At 41.0% G+C, this 17,004-nt stretch overlaps 1 protein-coding gene across 1 annotated transcript in view; it reads right to left on the bottom strand.

Annotated features, from left to right (window-relative positions):
- Nucleotides 1–1,240: 1,240 nt before the first annotated feature.
- Nucleotides 1,241–17,004, bottom strand: part of tmtc2b (transmembrane O-mannosyltransferase targeting cadherins 2b) — a 93,105-nt gene continuing 77,341 nt past the window's right edge. Inside the window, exons 9-12 of the mRNA XM_016672056.1 lie at nucleotides 15,641–15,722; nucleotides 14,503–14,617; nucleotides 12,035–12,098; nucleotides 1,241–5,465 (exon numbers count right to left, since the gene is read on the bottom strand). Of these exons, the coding sequence (XP_016527542.1) occupies nucleotides 5,286–5,465; nucleotides 12,035–12,098; nucleotides 14,503–14,617; nucleotides 15,641–15,722 (441 nt within the window). The 3' untranslated portion in view covers nucleotides 1,241–5,285. The remainder of the gene's footprint in view (nucleotides 5,466–12,034; nucleotides 12,099–14,502; nucleotides 14,618–15,640; nucleotides 15,723–17,004) is intronic.

Genomic DNA, 17,004 nt, shown 5'->3' with positions numbered 1-17,004 from the left:
TTGGACATTTTTTTGGCCTATGAATGAATACTTTATCCTTGATGATTTTGGGCCCTGTGACAAAACGTTTGGTCACCAGTGCTCTAGAGTTTTACTTTTTAATCACATAATAATTCATAGATCTGCACCTGGCTCTGCAAGAACATATTAAATCTTTCAACTGCTTTCTACACCATGAAAGATGAAATGTGTTCTTGTTTCTCCACAGACTCAGTTTCTCACCTCTGTTGTGATAAGAAGAGTCAAAGCGGAAGAGACGGCGTCGGTGGCGTCCGGTCCAATAAGGAAAGCATGGAGAGCTTGGATCAGGGGAGCAGACATGTGAGAAGCGTCACTCGGCAGACTGTTTTGTTCACAGGGACGGCCCGGTGCTGATCAGCGGGGTCTGAGCTGTGGGGGCGGCTGGAAGCGGAGCTCAGCCGCCATGTGTTCACACTGCGCTGCCCCTTTTCCATATGGGATTATTTACATGTCGGCTTTGTTGTTGAAAGATCAAAGCGGGGCAGAGATGCAGCTGAGATGATTTTATGACACATTTTAGCAAATTTGCGAGGGGAGGATTTTATAATGGCCCGTAAACCCTGCTGCACAGCAGAGCACCGCATTAACTCCAATATCCCACAGGAATAAAAAACTACCTCACTGAAGCTGTGGACTAAAAACCTGGCAGATAGTTTTTTTTTTATAAGCGATGTTATTGAGGGATCCCCAACATGGACATACAGTAAACTGGACTTATTAATACAATGTGCACTCAGTACAAATAATACACCGCTTCCTTATTTTGTGTTTCTATTATGTTTGAATACAAATGATATGGCCTAAAAATGCTGAACAAACTGTTATTTTTCATGAAAAGCTTAACTTTTAACATAATGGGCAGATTTTTGCTCATTGAATTTATACATTTCTAACTGAAATACATGATTTATCTCTCCACAAAGGCAGTTAGCCTCTGAGCTAGCGAGGCTATGTTAGCTCCGAAATGCTAACACAGTAGAACAACTATTTCACTCTCAAAATCAAATGTTATATATAAAAACTTTATGGGAATCATGCATATGCGCCTGGTGAACATTGCCAACCTGTAATTAAACAAAAGAAAGACGGAGATTCTTTAATGTTTGTGCTCTTCTTCATGCTAATCCCACGATGAAGACCTTTAGTTTTATAAGCCAAACCAGTGAGCAGAAATATCAAATGTTTTGTGAAAAAACAGAGGATGAAAAGACTTCTTCTTGCACATTGTTCAGTTTTTATTTTACAAAAAAGGAGGACAGGGCTACAAATCCTGATAATTTATACAAATACAACACATTTCAAAAATAAATTTTAATTTAGTAAATTCTCTGTGAACAAGTTTCTGCAATAGCCCACTGCTTGAGATCCCTGAGCAGAGACACAGAGTGAAACACTTTTTCTTTTCACACCTTCTTACAGACATTAAAAATCTTGTTTCCTCATCAACACTTTAAATATTTACACCAGGAATGAGTGTATGGATGTGTGAGGGAGGCAGGAAATCAACGCGAACTCTTAACGTTTCCTTACCACCATCACAGTAAAGAAACAGCACCGTGCAGACGACAATGTGACTGCTTCATATAACAAAGTCTCAGCCTCCTGAAGCAGGTGTTGTGTAAATAGCTACATTAGCCGTGTTTGTGAATTTTCTTCAGTAATGACCAGAAACGTGCAGAAGCTCCATCAAATGATCTTCCTTCATTTTACATGTGAAAAAAACAACACAGTTCCAGCTGGTTCTGCTAACAGCTGGGATCAGAATCGTCCCAGTTGGACCCTTCATTAGAATCAACGCTACATACAGTGCTAGAAAAAAGTTTCTCCAACAGGTTTTTTACTGTCTGCTGTTTCAGAATATCAAAGAAATTTTAAAATCAGCACAGATAATCTGAATACATGCAGAAAATAGAGTGTATAAATGATTATTTCAATTAATGAAGGCATTTAAAGGTTATGTGGAAATGAGTCTGGGGGAAAGTTTTGAATCACTCTGAAAACTTAGGTTATTTCAGCCATATTGGAGGGTTTTTGAGTATGAACCAAATGCTTATCATAGCACAGTATACTAAACGGGAGATATGAAAAAGCTACTTTTTTAGCCCTTAAATACATTTTGTTGTGTAGGAAAGTTGGATTTAGTCTCTCCTGGTGCTGCATAGATATCGTTATATTCTGTTTATAAAGTATTTGCTGCAGAACTGCTAAACAAGGTCATGGGTTTCCTTTGTTTTTGCAGATTTTGTCTTGGGGAACCCATGATCCAAACGCAGTCAGTGACATTCTTGGTGCTAACATAACTCTAACTGTGCCTTGTTTACAACACGTGTTCATTCATAATGTGGTAACATTTCCTGGCTCCAACATGAAAGGCTGGATGGATAAGTCATGTGTTGTCAACATCTTTTAATAAATTTGGCAGTGAAAAGTTTTTGCGTAACAAGCTAATCAAATCTCTATCTGCAAATTACAAAATGGCAGACCAGAGTGAAATCATCATTTTAGTTGTACTTTATGTTTGTCCAGTTATCTTTGCCTGAAAGAAAGGTTGTCTGTTTAATTCTGAAATACTTAAGTGACAATAAATCTAAAAAAACTACAGAGATCTTTGAAGGCAATACTTTTTCAGAGCACTGTATAAGCCTTAATAGTAGCTTTAAAGTGCAGTAAAATAAAAACAACTCAAGCATGTTTGTTCTCACTTTGATAAAGATTTCATAATTCACTTTGTAAAATATTTCAATCTTGTTCCAGTTGGTTTTGTGCTTTATAAACTCAGAATTTTTTTTTTTTTTTAATATTTAAGTGATTCAGCTACTTTGTGGGGACAAATGAGAACAACATTCAGCTTCCAGTCAGTCTGTCTGTCTCCAATAGACAGACTGACTGGAAGCTGCTGTCCGCAGTAAACTCTAATCACCTTCATAAGAGTGACTTTGGGGGAAACCCAGACCCGCTAGATCGAAAAGAAATGTGCTATATAATACTCTTGTAATAAACATGAGAATAGATCGGGATATTTAAAAGCTGACAGCACAAAACCGATGGTCCAGCTGATGAAGAGACTCAACAGGAAGTATCTGAGGTCTTGATCCCGATCATTTAACAACGGCTCTATCTGGAGTCCGATCTGGTACCTGGGTTTAGCTCTGGACAGTGGTGGGCACCGCTAACTAAAAATGTCAGCTGCACTGATCATAAATATTAGTTCAGGTAACTTGCTGCACCAACATAGCATTGAGCAGAAGCTAATGCTTAAGTGCTAAATTCAACCATGTTGGTACCCAACGTGCATCAATGACACAATACGTTACAGCTTATTACATCGCCCTCAACAGGGTGGAGTTGTCATTACACGCCTAACAGTACGGTTTGCTCTTCACAAAGGAATTTTTATTTTTCACTCATGGTTTCAGTTTTATAGTTGAGTTTTGCTAAATCTGTTGCTAATTTTGCCTAAAGGTAGGGCTTCAGTCAGAAAACACTGGACATTTTAAACTATTTACTGTAGAACTACAGCAGTGCATTCTGGGTAAAGAATGAACTTGCTGCACTGCACCATGAGTGAAGAACACAGGATATAAAAACACTGGATATATGCACCTTATTCAAGGTATTTATGTCAATAATCCTCAGTGGACTCTGTTCACCTGTGTAGATGTACATTAATAACTGCTCTGAATTCATTGTATTTTATTTCTGATAATGTTTTGAGAAAAACGATTGTGAGGACAGGAAGTGGAACAGTCTTCACACACTTCAAAATAAGAGCATGAAGAAAAATGTCTGACAACTTGAGGAATTCTTGACAGTTGATAAAAACTTCAACTCAGATGATGAACTTTATTTAACTTAAAGTTTCCAAAACAGGCAACTAAATTAGAATGTCTCTGAAAATATTAATTTAAGAGAAGCTGAGGGTGTTAAGTGTTTTCAAAGTTAGCAAAAATGCTAACACGCTAAATGAAAAATTAGCTCTGCTAATAGCATGCATGTACCCACCACTGGTTCTGGATATCACTAATCACAGGTAACAGAGCAATAACTCTATGAATAGGACTGGGGCCAACAAATAACAAATACTGTACAAACTTTAATGAAGGTGCTCTTTCTTTTACTAAAAACTGACAAAAAAAACCAAATATATGAAAACTAGACAAAATATATACAGATGAGACCTAAGAACAGCTTTAAGGATACCGAAAACCCTTCACCGTATTGTAACAAGCCAAACTCACTCAGTTATGGAGCTACAGTTTGCTGTGTTGTTCTGTGTACTAAAACATGGCAGCTATATATTAATATTTATTCAAACACAATGACATAACTTTACCTAAGCATAAAGGCATTTAAACATTTCCCTTTCAAAGAGCTGTGACTCTGTGTTGATCTATGTAAGGATAAAAGTTGGACACTAGCTTAGCGTTAGCTTAGCATTTCCTTTTGGCTGGTTGAACTCTTTTGTTGCAGGTCCTGTTGAGCTTCTTGGAACCTGGGAAGGTTTTCCATCTGCAACCTGAAGCTTTCAGCTTTTAATGGTGATGGTAGTTTAATATTTAGAAGTGAAGAATAAAAATACCACTGGAATGAAGACCATTTCGAAGCTTGCTAAAACAGATTAGTGAGGTTAACTGCAGCCCTTTGGAGGCCTTACAGACTCTTATTGTGCTGAAACAGATACTCTGCATTCCCTTTTTATGTTTTTCTCTGAATATCAGGACAGTTGCTACTTTAGGAATCAATATGTGGTGCAATTTCAGATTAATGTGAGAATGAGAAGGTTTAAAAGCAGAGACTATAAATTAAATTTTAAGAAGTTAAATTGTGTCCAGTTCTTCATATGTACCTTCTTTCCTTCATTTTCAAGAAAAAAACATGAAGTGAAACTAAAATTTGACAGAAAGTCCTTCAGTGCTCCCCTCTGTGTTTTTCATACCTCATTCTGCGGCAGCGATGAACCTGTGGCTTCACTTTAACTTGAAGTATTCTTGAATAAAATATGAAAGCAGTAAATCTGCAGAAAGGAAGCCAGATATCACGCAGGGCCTTCCTGACTGTAAGCAATCCTGAGCAAAGCTGCAGGCCTGAGGTGTTTGCAGAGCTCAGAGGTGATTAGTGGGGGGGAGGCTGTGCGGCACAACGTGTCTCTGCAAACGTCCTCCCTCGGTCCTTCTCTCCTGGATGAGAAAACAGAACGAGGGCACGTAGGCCGCCCGTCTCCCCGGGTCTGGAGCGCAGATGGTGTGTAGGCGGGACGGGAGATCTCAGGGAGTCGTGGTCCTCAGGCCCTGCTTCTCCATGATGTTCCAAAGCTTACGTAAATTCGACTGGGTGATGGTGTCGTCTGGTTTCAGCTGAAGAGCCCGAAGGTAATTGGCTTCGGCTTCTTGCAGTTTCCCGTTGAGGTGGAGGATCGCTCCGAGGTTCATCAGAGCTGCAGGGTACTGAGGCAAACACAAATGACCATTTTAGGATCCAATCAGCTGTCGTTGAGATATTTAGCTGGTGTACTGGAGCTACTAACTAGCTGAAGTTTTCTACTATGCTTCCTTGAACAGGTTAAGATAAGTCTATGGACTAAACAAAATATGTTCATGAAATTTTCTGCACAAAACCATTCTTAGATGATGATATTTCAGTCTGCCTAAAACAACAGAGTGAGCTGTTTTATGGCCTCTGTTGCTTTAAATCCAAATAAGCTGCTGCTGGCCACGCCCCCCAACTCATCGTTTACATTTACGTGTGAAAATGGCTGCAAACAGATGCACAGTTATATAAACATACAAGAACGCAGCAAGTGGTTTCTGGATGGCAAGTCAACAGCAAAACATTGACCTTATCCAGCAGCCATTGTACAGCGGTTAAACCAGCTGATCAAACGTGCTGGAGCTCAGCTTGGGTTGCCAGGTTACGGCAGAGTGCTTATTGAATGTGACTCAATCAGGAGTTCTTTGAAACAGTCCATTTTCCAGACACTAAAAAACATGAACTTACAGCCAAAAACACGGCTGAGTGGTTTTTTAAAGTGCTTTGGTTGTTTTCAGAAACAGTTGAGACCTAAACTGTACAACAATATGCAAAACATGAATTTTGCATAAATGTTCACCTCTAATACTCGACAACCAAAACTTCATCACAGATGTCAAACTTTATTCAACTGAAAGATTAATAAACTGAGTAAATTAACACACTAGAATGCACAATGTGCTAAATGTTTTTAAAGCTAGCAAAAACATAAACGTGTTAAACAACAAAGTAATGGATTAGCAGATTAGTGGATGTGTGTCCAAAACTGGAAACAAAAGTCAAAAACTAAATCTGACAGAAATTCTGTGGGGTCCCTTTAAGAGAGGAGTAGAAAAATCCTGACAAATCAGAGCGTCTGGAAGAGTTACTAATTACTAACTCAGTATGCTGGATGCTGACTGAGTTCTGCCAAAGACGACTGGACCTGCAAACGAATCGATCCGATCAGCTAAAAGCACATAATGGAGCTTCCTGAGAAAGAGCTGACATACTATCTAAAGCTGATGTGTTTAGACTGGAGACATAATGAGATTAGAAATTCACATTTCACCACATCAGTGCTGATGAATAATGCAGCCTGTCTGTTCATACTGAATATTTTAGCAGGGAATGATATGTGGTTCATCGTCTTTTCTCTGAGTGACGACATGGAGGGAGTAAAACTCCAAAAAACACAAACGCTGAATTTCCTCACAGGCATCTCAGCTTCTGTTACAAACATCTGATCCTGCAGATGATTCAAAGTGTTACATGATATGCTCTTTAGCCGTAGTGGAGCATTGAGTCATCATAGCAGAGCCTCAGCGATACGAGCGCGCCGTTGTCAGATCGGCCGAACTGCGCGGCGTTTGGGAAGAACGTCGCCGCGCCTGTCCCTGCGTCTGGTCTGCGGCCATCGATGTCAGAGGGAGCAGCCGCCGCTTTGAAGTGGCTCAAGATGTTTATTTCTGCTGGTGCCAATGGGCAAAGTCATAATCAGTGTGACGGATGAGTCATGGAGATATAAGTACAGGAAAAGTGCCTCGGGTGCAATCATGTCAAGACCAAGAAGTATGTAGGCCAAGGGAGGGGCAACATCTGATCACCATTTTGGTTAGAGATGTGGAAAAAATGCCTCATGCAGCAGAGCAGCTCCGGGTCTGCTGCTGAGTTTATCAGCATTTCTGCATTTCACAGAAGAAAAATCATTTTGTTCCTTGAAATCTATGTTTTCCATGTAATTATTAACCACTGAGACGTCTCTTTAATCAGCTGAGGTTAATTTAATCTCTGAATAAATGCAGCTGTTCTGGTTCTGGTGTTGGAGAACAAGCTGCAGAGGAGACATGCAGATCTACTGGGACACGGACGTCGACCTGGGCTGACAGGAAGGACAGCGATAACCACCTGGTAACTGTGGAGGAGCTGCAGAGAGCTACAACTCAGGTAGCAGAAAACTAAAATCTTCAACTCTAAACATACAGGAGCAGCTGCAGCAAAGCGTGGGCCACAAAGGACTCAGGGGGGCAAATATAAATACATGCCACACTTTTCAGATTTTTCTTGGTAAAAAAAAAAATCCTAAAACCAAACATTGTTTCCTTTCCATGTCACAATGATGAATGTTTTGTTTAGATTGTCAGAAAAAACCTCAAGCAGATTGTGATTGTAACAGAATATGAACAAAGGGGCAGAATGATGCAGAGCGACTTTTTAAAGCTTTACATCATGTTAAAATGTTATCCTCTCATCACAAAACTACCTGCAGTGTTGCTTTGATTCAGTCATGCATGTCAGGAATCTTCCAATCTAACACAAGTTTTTAGAAATTCTACTGTTTCCATCAATCTTTCCTTATGCAACACTTCAAAATAAAAAATGTTGATGGAAACAGCTATAGTTACATCGTGCTATAAAATGTCACAATGTGCCAGGAAAATACACAACACCCCTCATTTAAAGGGTGTGATTACTTTTGCAAAGCTCTGTATCTGTATGTATGAGTGGAATAATTAGCAAAATAATCAGAAATATGTCAAATTTGGGTTACAAGACATTTCTACCTCCCAGAAATGAAAAGACTGAGATGTGGGGAGACTTAATGACTGGAAAATTAATTGTCGATTTTGAATGAATTATTCTTAATTCAGAATCAAACTAACAAATAAGATAAACTTTGTTGTTATTGGCTGCCCTGTGGCCTGGTCTGAGCGATCCGCTGCCTCTCCTTCATGCTGCAGAAGCAGCTGCAGCTCTGCGACGTAATGGCTGCTGTCACTCTGAGACTGTTTGTGCAATAAATTACCTTCAGCTTGACCTCACCGCTTTAGGGCCACACCACAAAATAATGCTTGGAGATGGATTGTTTATACACATGGACATGATTTGAAGTAATAGTAGTAATGAACAGACCTCACACAAACACTGCATCCAACATCTCCAGGTGACAAATAGGTGTTTATCGTATAACTATAACTTTAATCTTTTACTAAAGATTCAGAGTGCAGTCGCATTTTATTGTGAGTTTGTGAGCTAAGTGGGTTTAAATGGTGCATTAATCATAACTCCAGGGAGAAAAGCCTTGACTGGACAACGAAATGGTAAAATAATAACCTGCATGGCCTCTCGACACGGGCGGCGTAAGTTAAAGGAGAAAAGGTCCACTGAACAAATACAAATGCTTATGTTTTTAGATTGAAATCAATTTGAAATTTGCAGATTCAACTAAATTCAAAATGTTTTCATTTTCTTGTTTAAAACCTCAAATGCATCTGAAGTGAGCAACCAGAGGTAAAACGCAGGAAACTTCTGATTAACAGCATAGAGGTGAAGATTCCCATCGGCTCATCTGAATTTATGCATTAAATAAAGTTAGAAGTTTAAAGAGAATAACAACAACTAAAATCTACTGTTATGTGTTTGAAACTTTAAAATGATAAACAAAATAAACAGTATTTGAGCAAAAATATTTATTTTAAAATATCTGCAAAACCAAGTGGTCTTAATTTGAATTCTATAAAAATCTTCCTTCATGTCCAAAACAATCTTCTGCCTTTTTCACTTCATATATCTGAGACGGTTTTTTATTTGCACCCTTTTTTCCTGGCTCCCCCAGATTCAGCAGAAAGTTGCTGTTTTCAGAAGCCTTTATTTCTCTTCATCCCTCATTTCCTCCTGCGCTGCTGCGTCTCCGGGCACAGAGCAGAAGAGCCAGGGCCACATGGCAAACTGACGGAGGAAAGGCTTGACCTTCATGACTTTAGAAAGAATTTGAAGGCATAAGAAGGAAAAAGTCTGCAGGTTGCAGAGACCAGATGGTTCTGACCGAGAATCAAACTGGATTTATCTCCTGCTGAAGGACTTGGTTGGGAATGGTTCTCTCAGCCTGACAGCGCGCATATGCAACATGATTAATGCAAAACAGCTGCGCTGATTAAGAGCCGAGTAAATTATACCGTGCATCTTCCTTTTGCTGCGGTGGTGTAGGAAGATGTGAAGCCGTAATACAAAAGTTTCGTAACACCTTCCCACATCTGACGGTTCAGTTTTCATCATTTGATCACAATTAGGAAAACTGCCACGACTATAAAGAGATCCACTGTTAGTTTAACAACAAACTTTATCTGAGACACATTCAACAGGATGTTTAGTTTTTATTAGTTTAAATAAAACACACAGTGTCATTCCCACTGCAATGCATCCTGGGTAGATGGCGCTAGGTGCTATGAAGCTAGCCCTGTCAAGCCAGAACAGTATTTATTGCTCAATTAGAAACCTTCAGCCCTTCCAGTTTGAACTGGGAGGCTTTGAAATAGAAGGAAATGGAGAAATAATGAGTAGAAATGAAGACAAGGACGAAACAGAGGAAGAGGAGAGAGTCCTGTTGGTTTTTCTGCTGCTGCTGAAACGCCGACCTGAAAGGAGAGCCAACGCTGCACAATGCTGATTATGCTAACTGTGCTTACAGTTAGCATCGGGATCAAAAATTTTCTCAAATATATTAGAATGGTTTGTTACAAAGACTCTCACTTTAAGGATCCATTCATTACTTTTAATTTGTTTTGGTGTTTGCTACTGCTAATGGTGTTAGCTCTAGCTGATGGTGTTAGCTCTAGCTAATGATGTTAGCTCTACCTGATGGTGTTAGCACTAGTTAATGGTGTTAGCACTAGCTAATGATGTTAGCTCTACCTGATGGTGTTAGCACTAGCTAATGATGTTAGCTCTAGCTGATGGTGTTAGCACTAGCTAATGATGTTAGCTCTACCTGATGGCGTTAGCTCTAGCTAATCAGAAGCCAATCACATTAGCTTGTTTCAACAGATATCTTGTGTAAAATGATTCATTAAAACTTTGAGGCAACTTGCTGCAATTTTGTCAACAAATTTTGTGTTTTGTTTCTTTTAGAGTCCAGTAAAAGCTACACATCCTGGACCCAGCCTGCATCGCCCAGGTGAAGAAATGTCAGAGCCCAAAGCTTCCTGAAGCTTCTCACATCCAGAGTGCAAATCGACTCTCGTTGACACGTGATGAAAGCCGCATCATTTTGTTCACAGAGAGTGATTTACCTTCCTTTCTCTGTTTGTGCTCCACATAAATATTTTTATATTTTCATATTCATCTCATAGTGTGGTGAATCCTGCCAGCTGCTGGCTGTTCCTGTTTTTTACTCAGTCATAGGATGAGTTAAAGCGCTAAACCATCATGGATACTTACTGTATAAATGTTGTCTGACAACAAAATGGATTAATAATCAGTAACATGATTAAAAATCAAAGATCCTGTTGTTTTACTGTTTAACAATCTGTTTGCATTTCTCCTTGAGCCGCGGCTGAGCCAGCAGTAGGCGGAGCCAAAGCTGCATCTTGTTTTAATATGGTGAACTGAAACGTTCCTGACTCATGCAGCGACTTTCACAACAGAACCGCGTCTGTTTTTAACGCCATGCAGCCTGGAGATCCTGCTCTGCTGGGATCCACTGCATCAGCGGGATTCTCTGGATTCTCTATAAACCACGTCAAACAGGAAATCTCCTCGTTTTTCTGACTAATAAACAAAATTCTTTTCAAACAGGGGTGAATCGTTCCACGTCTTTATTTTCAGAAATGATCTTATTTTGGATTCTTAGTGATTTTACTGACATTCTACTGCCCTGACACACAGGTCATCAACCTGCGGCTTCCACAGTGGTTCTCATTGATTTTGGATAAAAATTACTAATGGCCTCTGATAAATGCAAGGTTTAGCAGTTTTTTCTATTTTTTCATTATAATTGCATCTACCGACACAACAGGATGTCATGTCCTCATGTTGGGAACCTGGTGCTTTATAGTATTTTCCACAAACATCAAAACATTGCAAAAGTTTTTCAGGTGAATTCTTGCAGCTTCAGGATGAGGCAGATTTCTCTCATTTGTTCTGAGTTTTAATTAGATGTTTGGAGAGAAATCTGACTTTAATTTGACATTTTTACCACCAAACCTACTCAGATCTGAACTCCATGACTTCTGTGGAGTCCTGCCTGCTCTTGTTTGACAACGTTTCTTCATATTTTACCCGGGTTTGTGTGCAGAAAAGGCCAAACTATGATTCCTGTAAAACATTGTAAAGATGTATTTGATCATTAATCCACAGCTGTCTGTTTCCAATCAGCGCCGGGAAACAAACAGGATGACCGCATGCTAAACACACTCCCCCCCTCAAACAAGCGGACCCGTCCCGTCAGTTTCAGGATCCCCGTCCTCCGGCTCGGTGTTCGTATCATTATTCTTTCCAATCTGCTTACTCCGGCCCCTCCTTTGAACTTGTTGATGGATGTTGCACAAGCAAACCTCTGAGCTCAGGAAAACCCAAGAACTCATTATTCTGAGCAGGACTGACAATGAATCCTGTTGTTAGAGGCAGAACGGCCAGTAATGATATTGGAAAGTCAGTCTGACCGTAATTGCAGCGCGTCCATCAAAGTGAAAGGTAATGAGGAGGAATAGCAAGTCAAGGCTTTACTCACGTTGGGTCTCAGGCTCGCTGCTTGTCCGTAATACTTCTCGGCTGCTTCGTTGAGCTTGGCTTGTCTGAAAAGGGAAAAACAGGGAGAGGCGATCGTTAGTCAGTTTTATTGCTGCTGGCTTTGGCCCAGGCCTTGAACCCGGAGTGTTTACCGGTTCCCAGGGGTCATGGAGAAAATAACATGGAGGAACTGCATGAAGAAACGCAACGAGAACTTTCTGCTTTCTGCTCAAACCTGCAAATCACCCGACTCTGCTTCAGGATGAAAATCAGATTTACGGATTACAGCCTGAGGGTTCATTACTTGAGGAGTTTCAGTCAGTCATTCACATCCAGTTGATTTGGGATGTTTGGTTCACTGGATATTTAAGAAAATTCACTTCAACGAGATAAAAGAATACTGATGGATTTCAAGCGGTTATTTCAGTTCATTTTGATAAAAACCTCAAATTCAGAGTCTTCAAAAATGTTAATATTACATGAGACCAATTAAAAAGTATTTTTAACACAGAAATGTTTAGCTATGATGGTGGAGGCAGCTGCTCATTGGAGGCTACAAATAAACACAGTCATAAGTAGTCGGTGTTTATTGCAGTTCAATATATTCAAAGATATTCAAAAAAGAAAACATGATTACTTTGTCATGAGATTAAAATGAATAAATGATACAGATACAAAGAAAACGTCTCGTTTCACTGTGACAAACAGGATTTGAGGAAAGGTCGTTTGTCAGGATCTTTACCTAAAAATGCGACGCCTGAGATCAGCTCTGCAGTCGAGTCATAAATATTGTGTTTTATTTAAAGTCTGTGGCGTTTCGTTCTCAAACAGCAGCAACGTTTCCTTTATCTGAACTAATGCAGAACCACCTTCAGGATCCACAGCTGCAGGTTTTTCCCTAATGGCAGTAACGCCTAATTGCAAATAATTTCCCTCTGACAAAGTCAAGGACAGCGGCTGGACGGCTGAGTGAGCAGCGCCTGATATTACCTGGATCAAAGCCGGCGGCCGTCTGGACCCACAGCTTCATTTAGGAAGTCAAAGTCTGTTAGCGAACCGACGTCAGTGAGGACTCAGGATTCAGGTCAGAGGCTTCAGAGTGAGACTCCATAAATCCTGGTGAGTTTATAACCAATCAGATTTCTGCTGGTTTTAATTTAATGTCTTCACTTTGAACCTGGAAATTAACTGTGCTGGGCACACTTCCGCTAATCCACTAAGGTGCTAAATTCACAGCTAATTTTTGCTAACTGTGAAAACTCTTAGCGCACTTAGCTTAGCTTCTCCTAAATAAATTATTTGGCTGTTTTGTAAACTTTCAGCTAAATAAATTTTGACATCTGTGTTGAAATTTTGTATACTAACTGTCAAATCTAACTGATATTCAGGCTCTTATTTTGAAGTAGCTTTGGATTTTCCAACGACCAGCTCAAGATTTTCAGGACGTGGAGGTTTATTGAACCGATTTAACCACCTGAGAGAAAAAGTGCCTGAAAGGAGACATGGTCACACAAAGCAAAAAGTTTTGTTTTATTCTGAATTAAAACAACAACTGCTTTGTAATATTTGGCTTTACCCAACTCCTAACCATGAAACAGTTTATAATATCAGTCATAACCTGGGAAAAAGGCAAAAACCTTAAAAATTCAAACATGTACCCTGGCATTTCTACGTTCACATTTTCAGCGATGAGTTAAAGGAGGCAGGCGGGAATTATTAGTTCAGAATCCAAATGCTGACGCCCCAAAAACCCCAGAGAGCCATAAACAACATTTACACACTGGTAAGTATCTGCTTCTCCCTGTGATCTCTTCTCTTCTCCTGCACAGATTCACTTCTGTCTGCATCTAGTAGGTCTTTCCACGTCCGTGTCCAACACAAACACATAAAGAGCCGGAGCTGCAGAAGAGCAGGACCCCATGCCAAGCAGGCGGAGATGAGTTCAACCCAAGCATTGCCTGAGAAACTCCTAGGCTTCCAGTGGTCTCTACGCTGAAGTCTGTTCGCGGTGGATCCCGCAGGATCCCAACGATGACGCATGAGAAGTTTTAACTAAGATGTCTCTGCTGGTTGAAGTTGTGTTCAGCATTGACGCTTTTTCCAATCATGACTCATGTTCACCGACTCTCCGGCTGCAGAGCTTTTCTGCTCAGCCTCATCAAACAAACACATTTCCAAGTGAGACTCAGATCCAGAGACAGCTGAAGTTTGAACATCTCTCGCTGCGATGAGTTAAAGCTTCAGTTCTGGATTCCACCACCGTTCAGAGAGAGAGGGATTACAACGTCCAGCCAAGAAAATCACGCAGGCGGAGGAATGGAGTAAGCCCTCGGATAAAGCGTGCAGACACACTGCTTTCGGCCCAGCCAAGGAAAACCGTTCTGGAATACTGTGCAGCATCTGCGTGCGCGCACCTAGACCGCAGAAATCAAAAATAAGACAGAGAGAGGTCTGTGTTGACGGCCTTACCTGAGCATGTGAGCAGCGCTGAACACCACATCGAACTCCCCACCGTCGAGGCGGGCGGCCGTCTTCGCCATCTCTGCTGCTTCCAGGAGCCGTGACTCTTCCAGTAAAAACTGACCTGCAGGAGAAAACAGCAGTCCTGTTAAAACATGAGCAGATCCTCCTGAAGGCGCAGAGGGACACGCTGTAACAACGTTTACTTTGGCTCAGGCCTGCGCTGAAACACCAGATAGGAACTTTACAAACCATCCCTGTTTGGTCAGATTAGCTGACCCTGATAGATCAGTGGATGTTTGGTTAAAACGTTTCTTGGAAAAGATTTTAACTTTCATTGGCATACCTGACTTACAGTGAACCTCTGATGGGATCAAGGAGGACCAGCAAGGCTGCAGATTTAGGGATCCTTGGAAGGTCCAGAATAAAGAGGAATTATCACCGTGTTTGACTTTGTTAGCACCGTCACCGCTGAACCTCCCACTGACCTTCAGCAGATTGCCTGACTGACCTCAGGGACGTTTCTGACTGTAAAAAACTGGCTGAAGTCACAAAAAGCTCAGCGGCTTCGGAGGCTTTTTTTGTATGCATACATTTAGGTTTGGAATGTCACCAACATCGGTAAAAAATAAAATGTATCTATTTTTTACATTTCTATATTTTTTCTGGTCTTCCCTCCAACTTTCTGAGGTCCACTAGTGTCTTCATGGTAAACCCTGTGCCATAACATCTTTATTCACATAATTTTCTTATATTTTGTATTGACAGTCAGCTGACATCTTTAAAGAAAAATATGATTAATTTAACATGATAATAAAACTGAATGTTTATAAGAGATTTAAAAATGATGGAAGACAAGAGAGACGCTGAAATCGTCACGTTCCATGTCCGCATCAAACTGAAGTGAACAATGAGAGGAAGTCATCCTCTGTTCTCATAAAACTCTCTAACCACACACAGATAGAGATTCTTGATGTTTGGAGGGAGACGTGACAAAAAGGGTCAACAAACACTTGTCCAAACAGGCGTCCAAAATGTGTAAATTCCTGCCTTTGTGCAGAACGTCTTCAACAGCCAAATCAAATAACTGAGATGTGAGAATAAGAAGTCAGGATGTGTCAATTTGAAATAAAAACAGAAATCCCACCGTAATGCATGTAGCAGTTGCCCTTAGTGGGATCCAGTTGGATGGCCTTCAGGAAGTAGCGCTCAGCTTCTGTTTTCTGCCCCTGAGAGGGAAGGATTAGAAGCAGCGTCATTATTTCTGCACCCACTTCTCAAAGCTGCTCATTATGAAAACACCAAGGTCTGCTCAGCAGCCCAGATACCTCTGCATGAACCCAATGCCCTGCACCTCAACCACAGACTGCTGCAACAATAAATCCCAATAAACGGACATGAAACATGGGAACCACAAGTGTTATTCTCTCCTCCTCACGTGTCATCCGTCAAAAGTGCACAGTGTCATGTTTGGCCCAGAGAAGGCTCGTTCATTACCGCTTTAATCTGAGGGAGAAACACTTCCAGAGCAGAAGCATCGGAGGCCAGCATGTGTGTGTCTGTGTGTGTGTGGCCTGATGAAACAGGACAGTGTGTGGAAAGTGTGTGAGCGCAGCCACAGAGAACCTTATGGGTCTGCAGGGACTTGGAGACTTGGATATTTATAAGGATCACACAAGTTTTATTCAATCGAACGGTTACTCCGGCCTTTAGAGAGACGAGTGAATCAATACTGGAGGCTGTTGGAACAGCAGGTTTGAAACTCTTCAGATGCACAGAGCTCCTTTACTCTCTGCAGACTGGAACAAGGAACCAATCACAGCTCAGACCGACCAGAGCAAGCAGAAAATCTGAGGATGTTTAACACCTGAAAGCCCAGTAGACTCAGTTCGATTGGAGACGAAAACAGCAGCATCTGCTGCATCTCCAGCTGCTGTGGTTCTTTCTCTCTGCTCTGAGTCAAACCAACCTGTTCCCCTCCTGGCCTGTGGGGGCGCTGCACCAAGAACCACTGAAAAAACCTCTGAAGTGCAACGTCCTTCACCAAATGGAAACAAAAATGGAGTCAGATTTTAGCACTTGGAGGATTTCTCTTTTGTCTTTGGTAAAAGACATTTCTCCTGCTATTGCTAGGCTAATATGTTTGTTTTGTTTGTATTTACCCAGAATGCCCTGCGCTGTGGTCTCCAGTCTCCCAGGTGTTCACATATGTATTCAAACCAAACCAGAGTTTATTTCAACCGAACCCAGACCGGCGTTTGCATTCAGATTTTCCCAGCCGAACCGGACTTTCTAGACAAACGGACTGGAGTTGGATTAAGGTGGACTGGAGTTGGAATAGGGCGGACTGGAGTTGGATTAAGGCGGACTGGAGTTGGATTAAGGCGGACTGGAGTTGGATTAATGTGGACTGGAGTTGGATTAAGGCGGACTGGAGTTGGATTAATGCGGACTGGTGTTGGATTAATGCGGACTGGAGTTGGATTAAGGCTGACTGGAGTTGGATTAAGG

This window comes from Poecilia formosa, unplaced genomic scaffold, assembly GCF_000485575.1.
Source record: "Poecilia formosa unplaced genomic scaffold, Poecilia_formosa-5.1.2 Scaffold55, whole genome shotgun sequence".
NCBI lineage: Eukaryota > Metazoa > Chordata > Actinopteri > Cyprinodontiformes > Poeciliidae > Poecilia > Poecilia formosa.
This window is presented reverse-complemented; position numbering and strand designations above follow the sequence as displayed.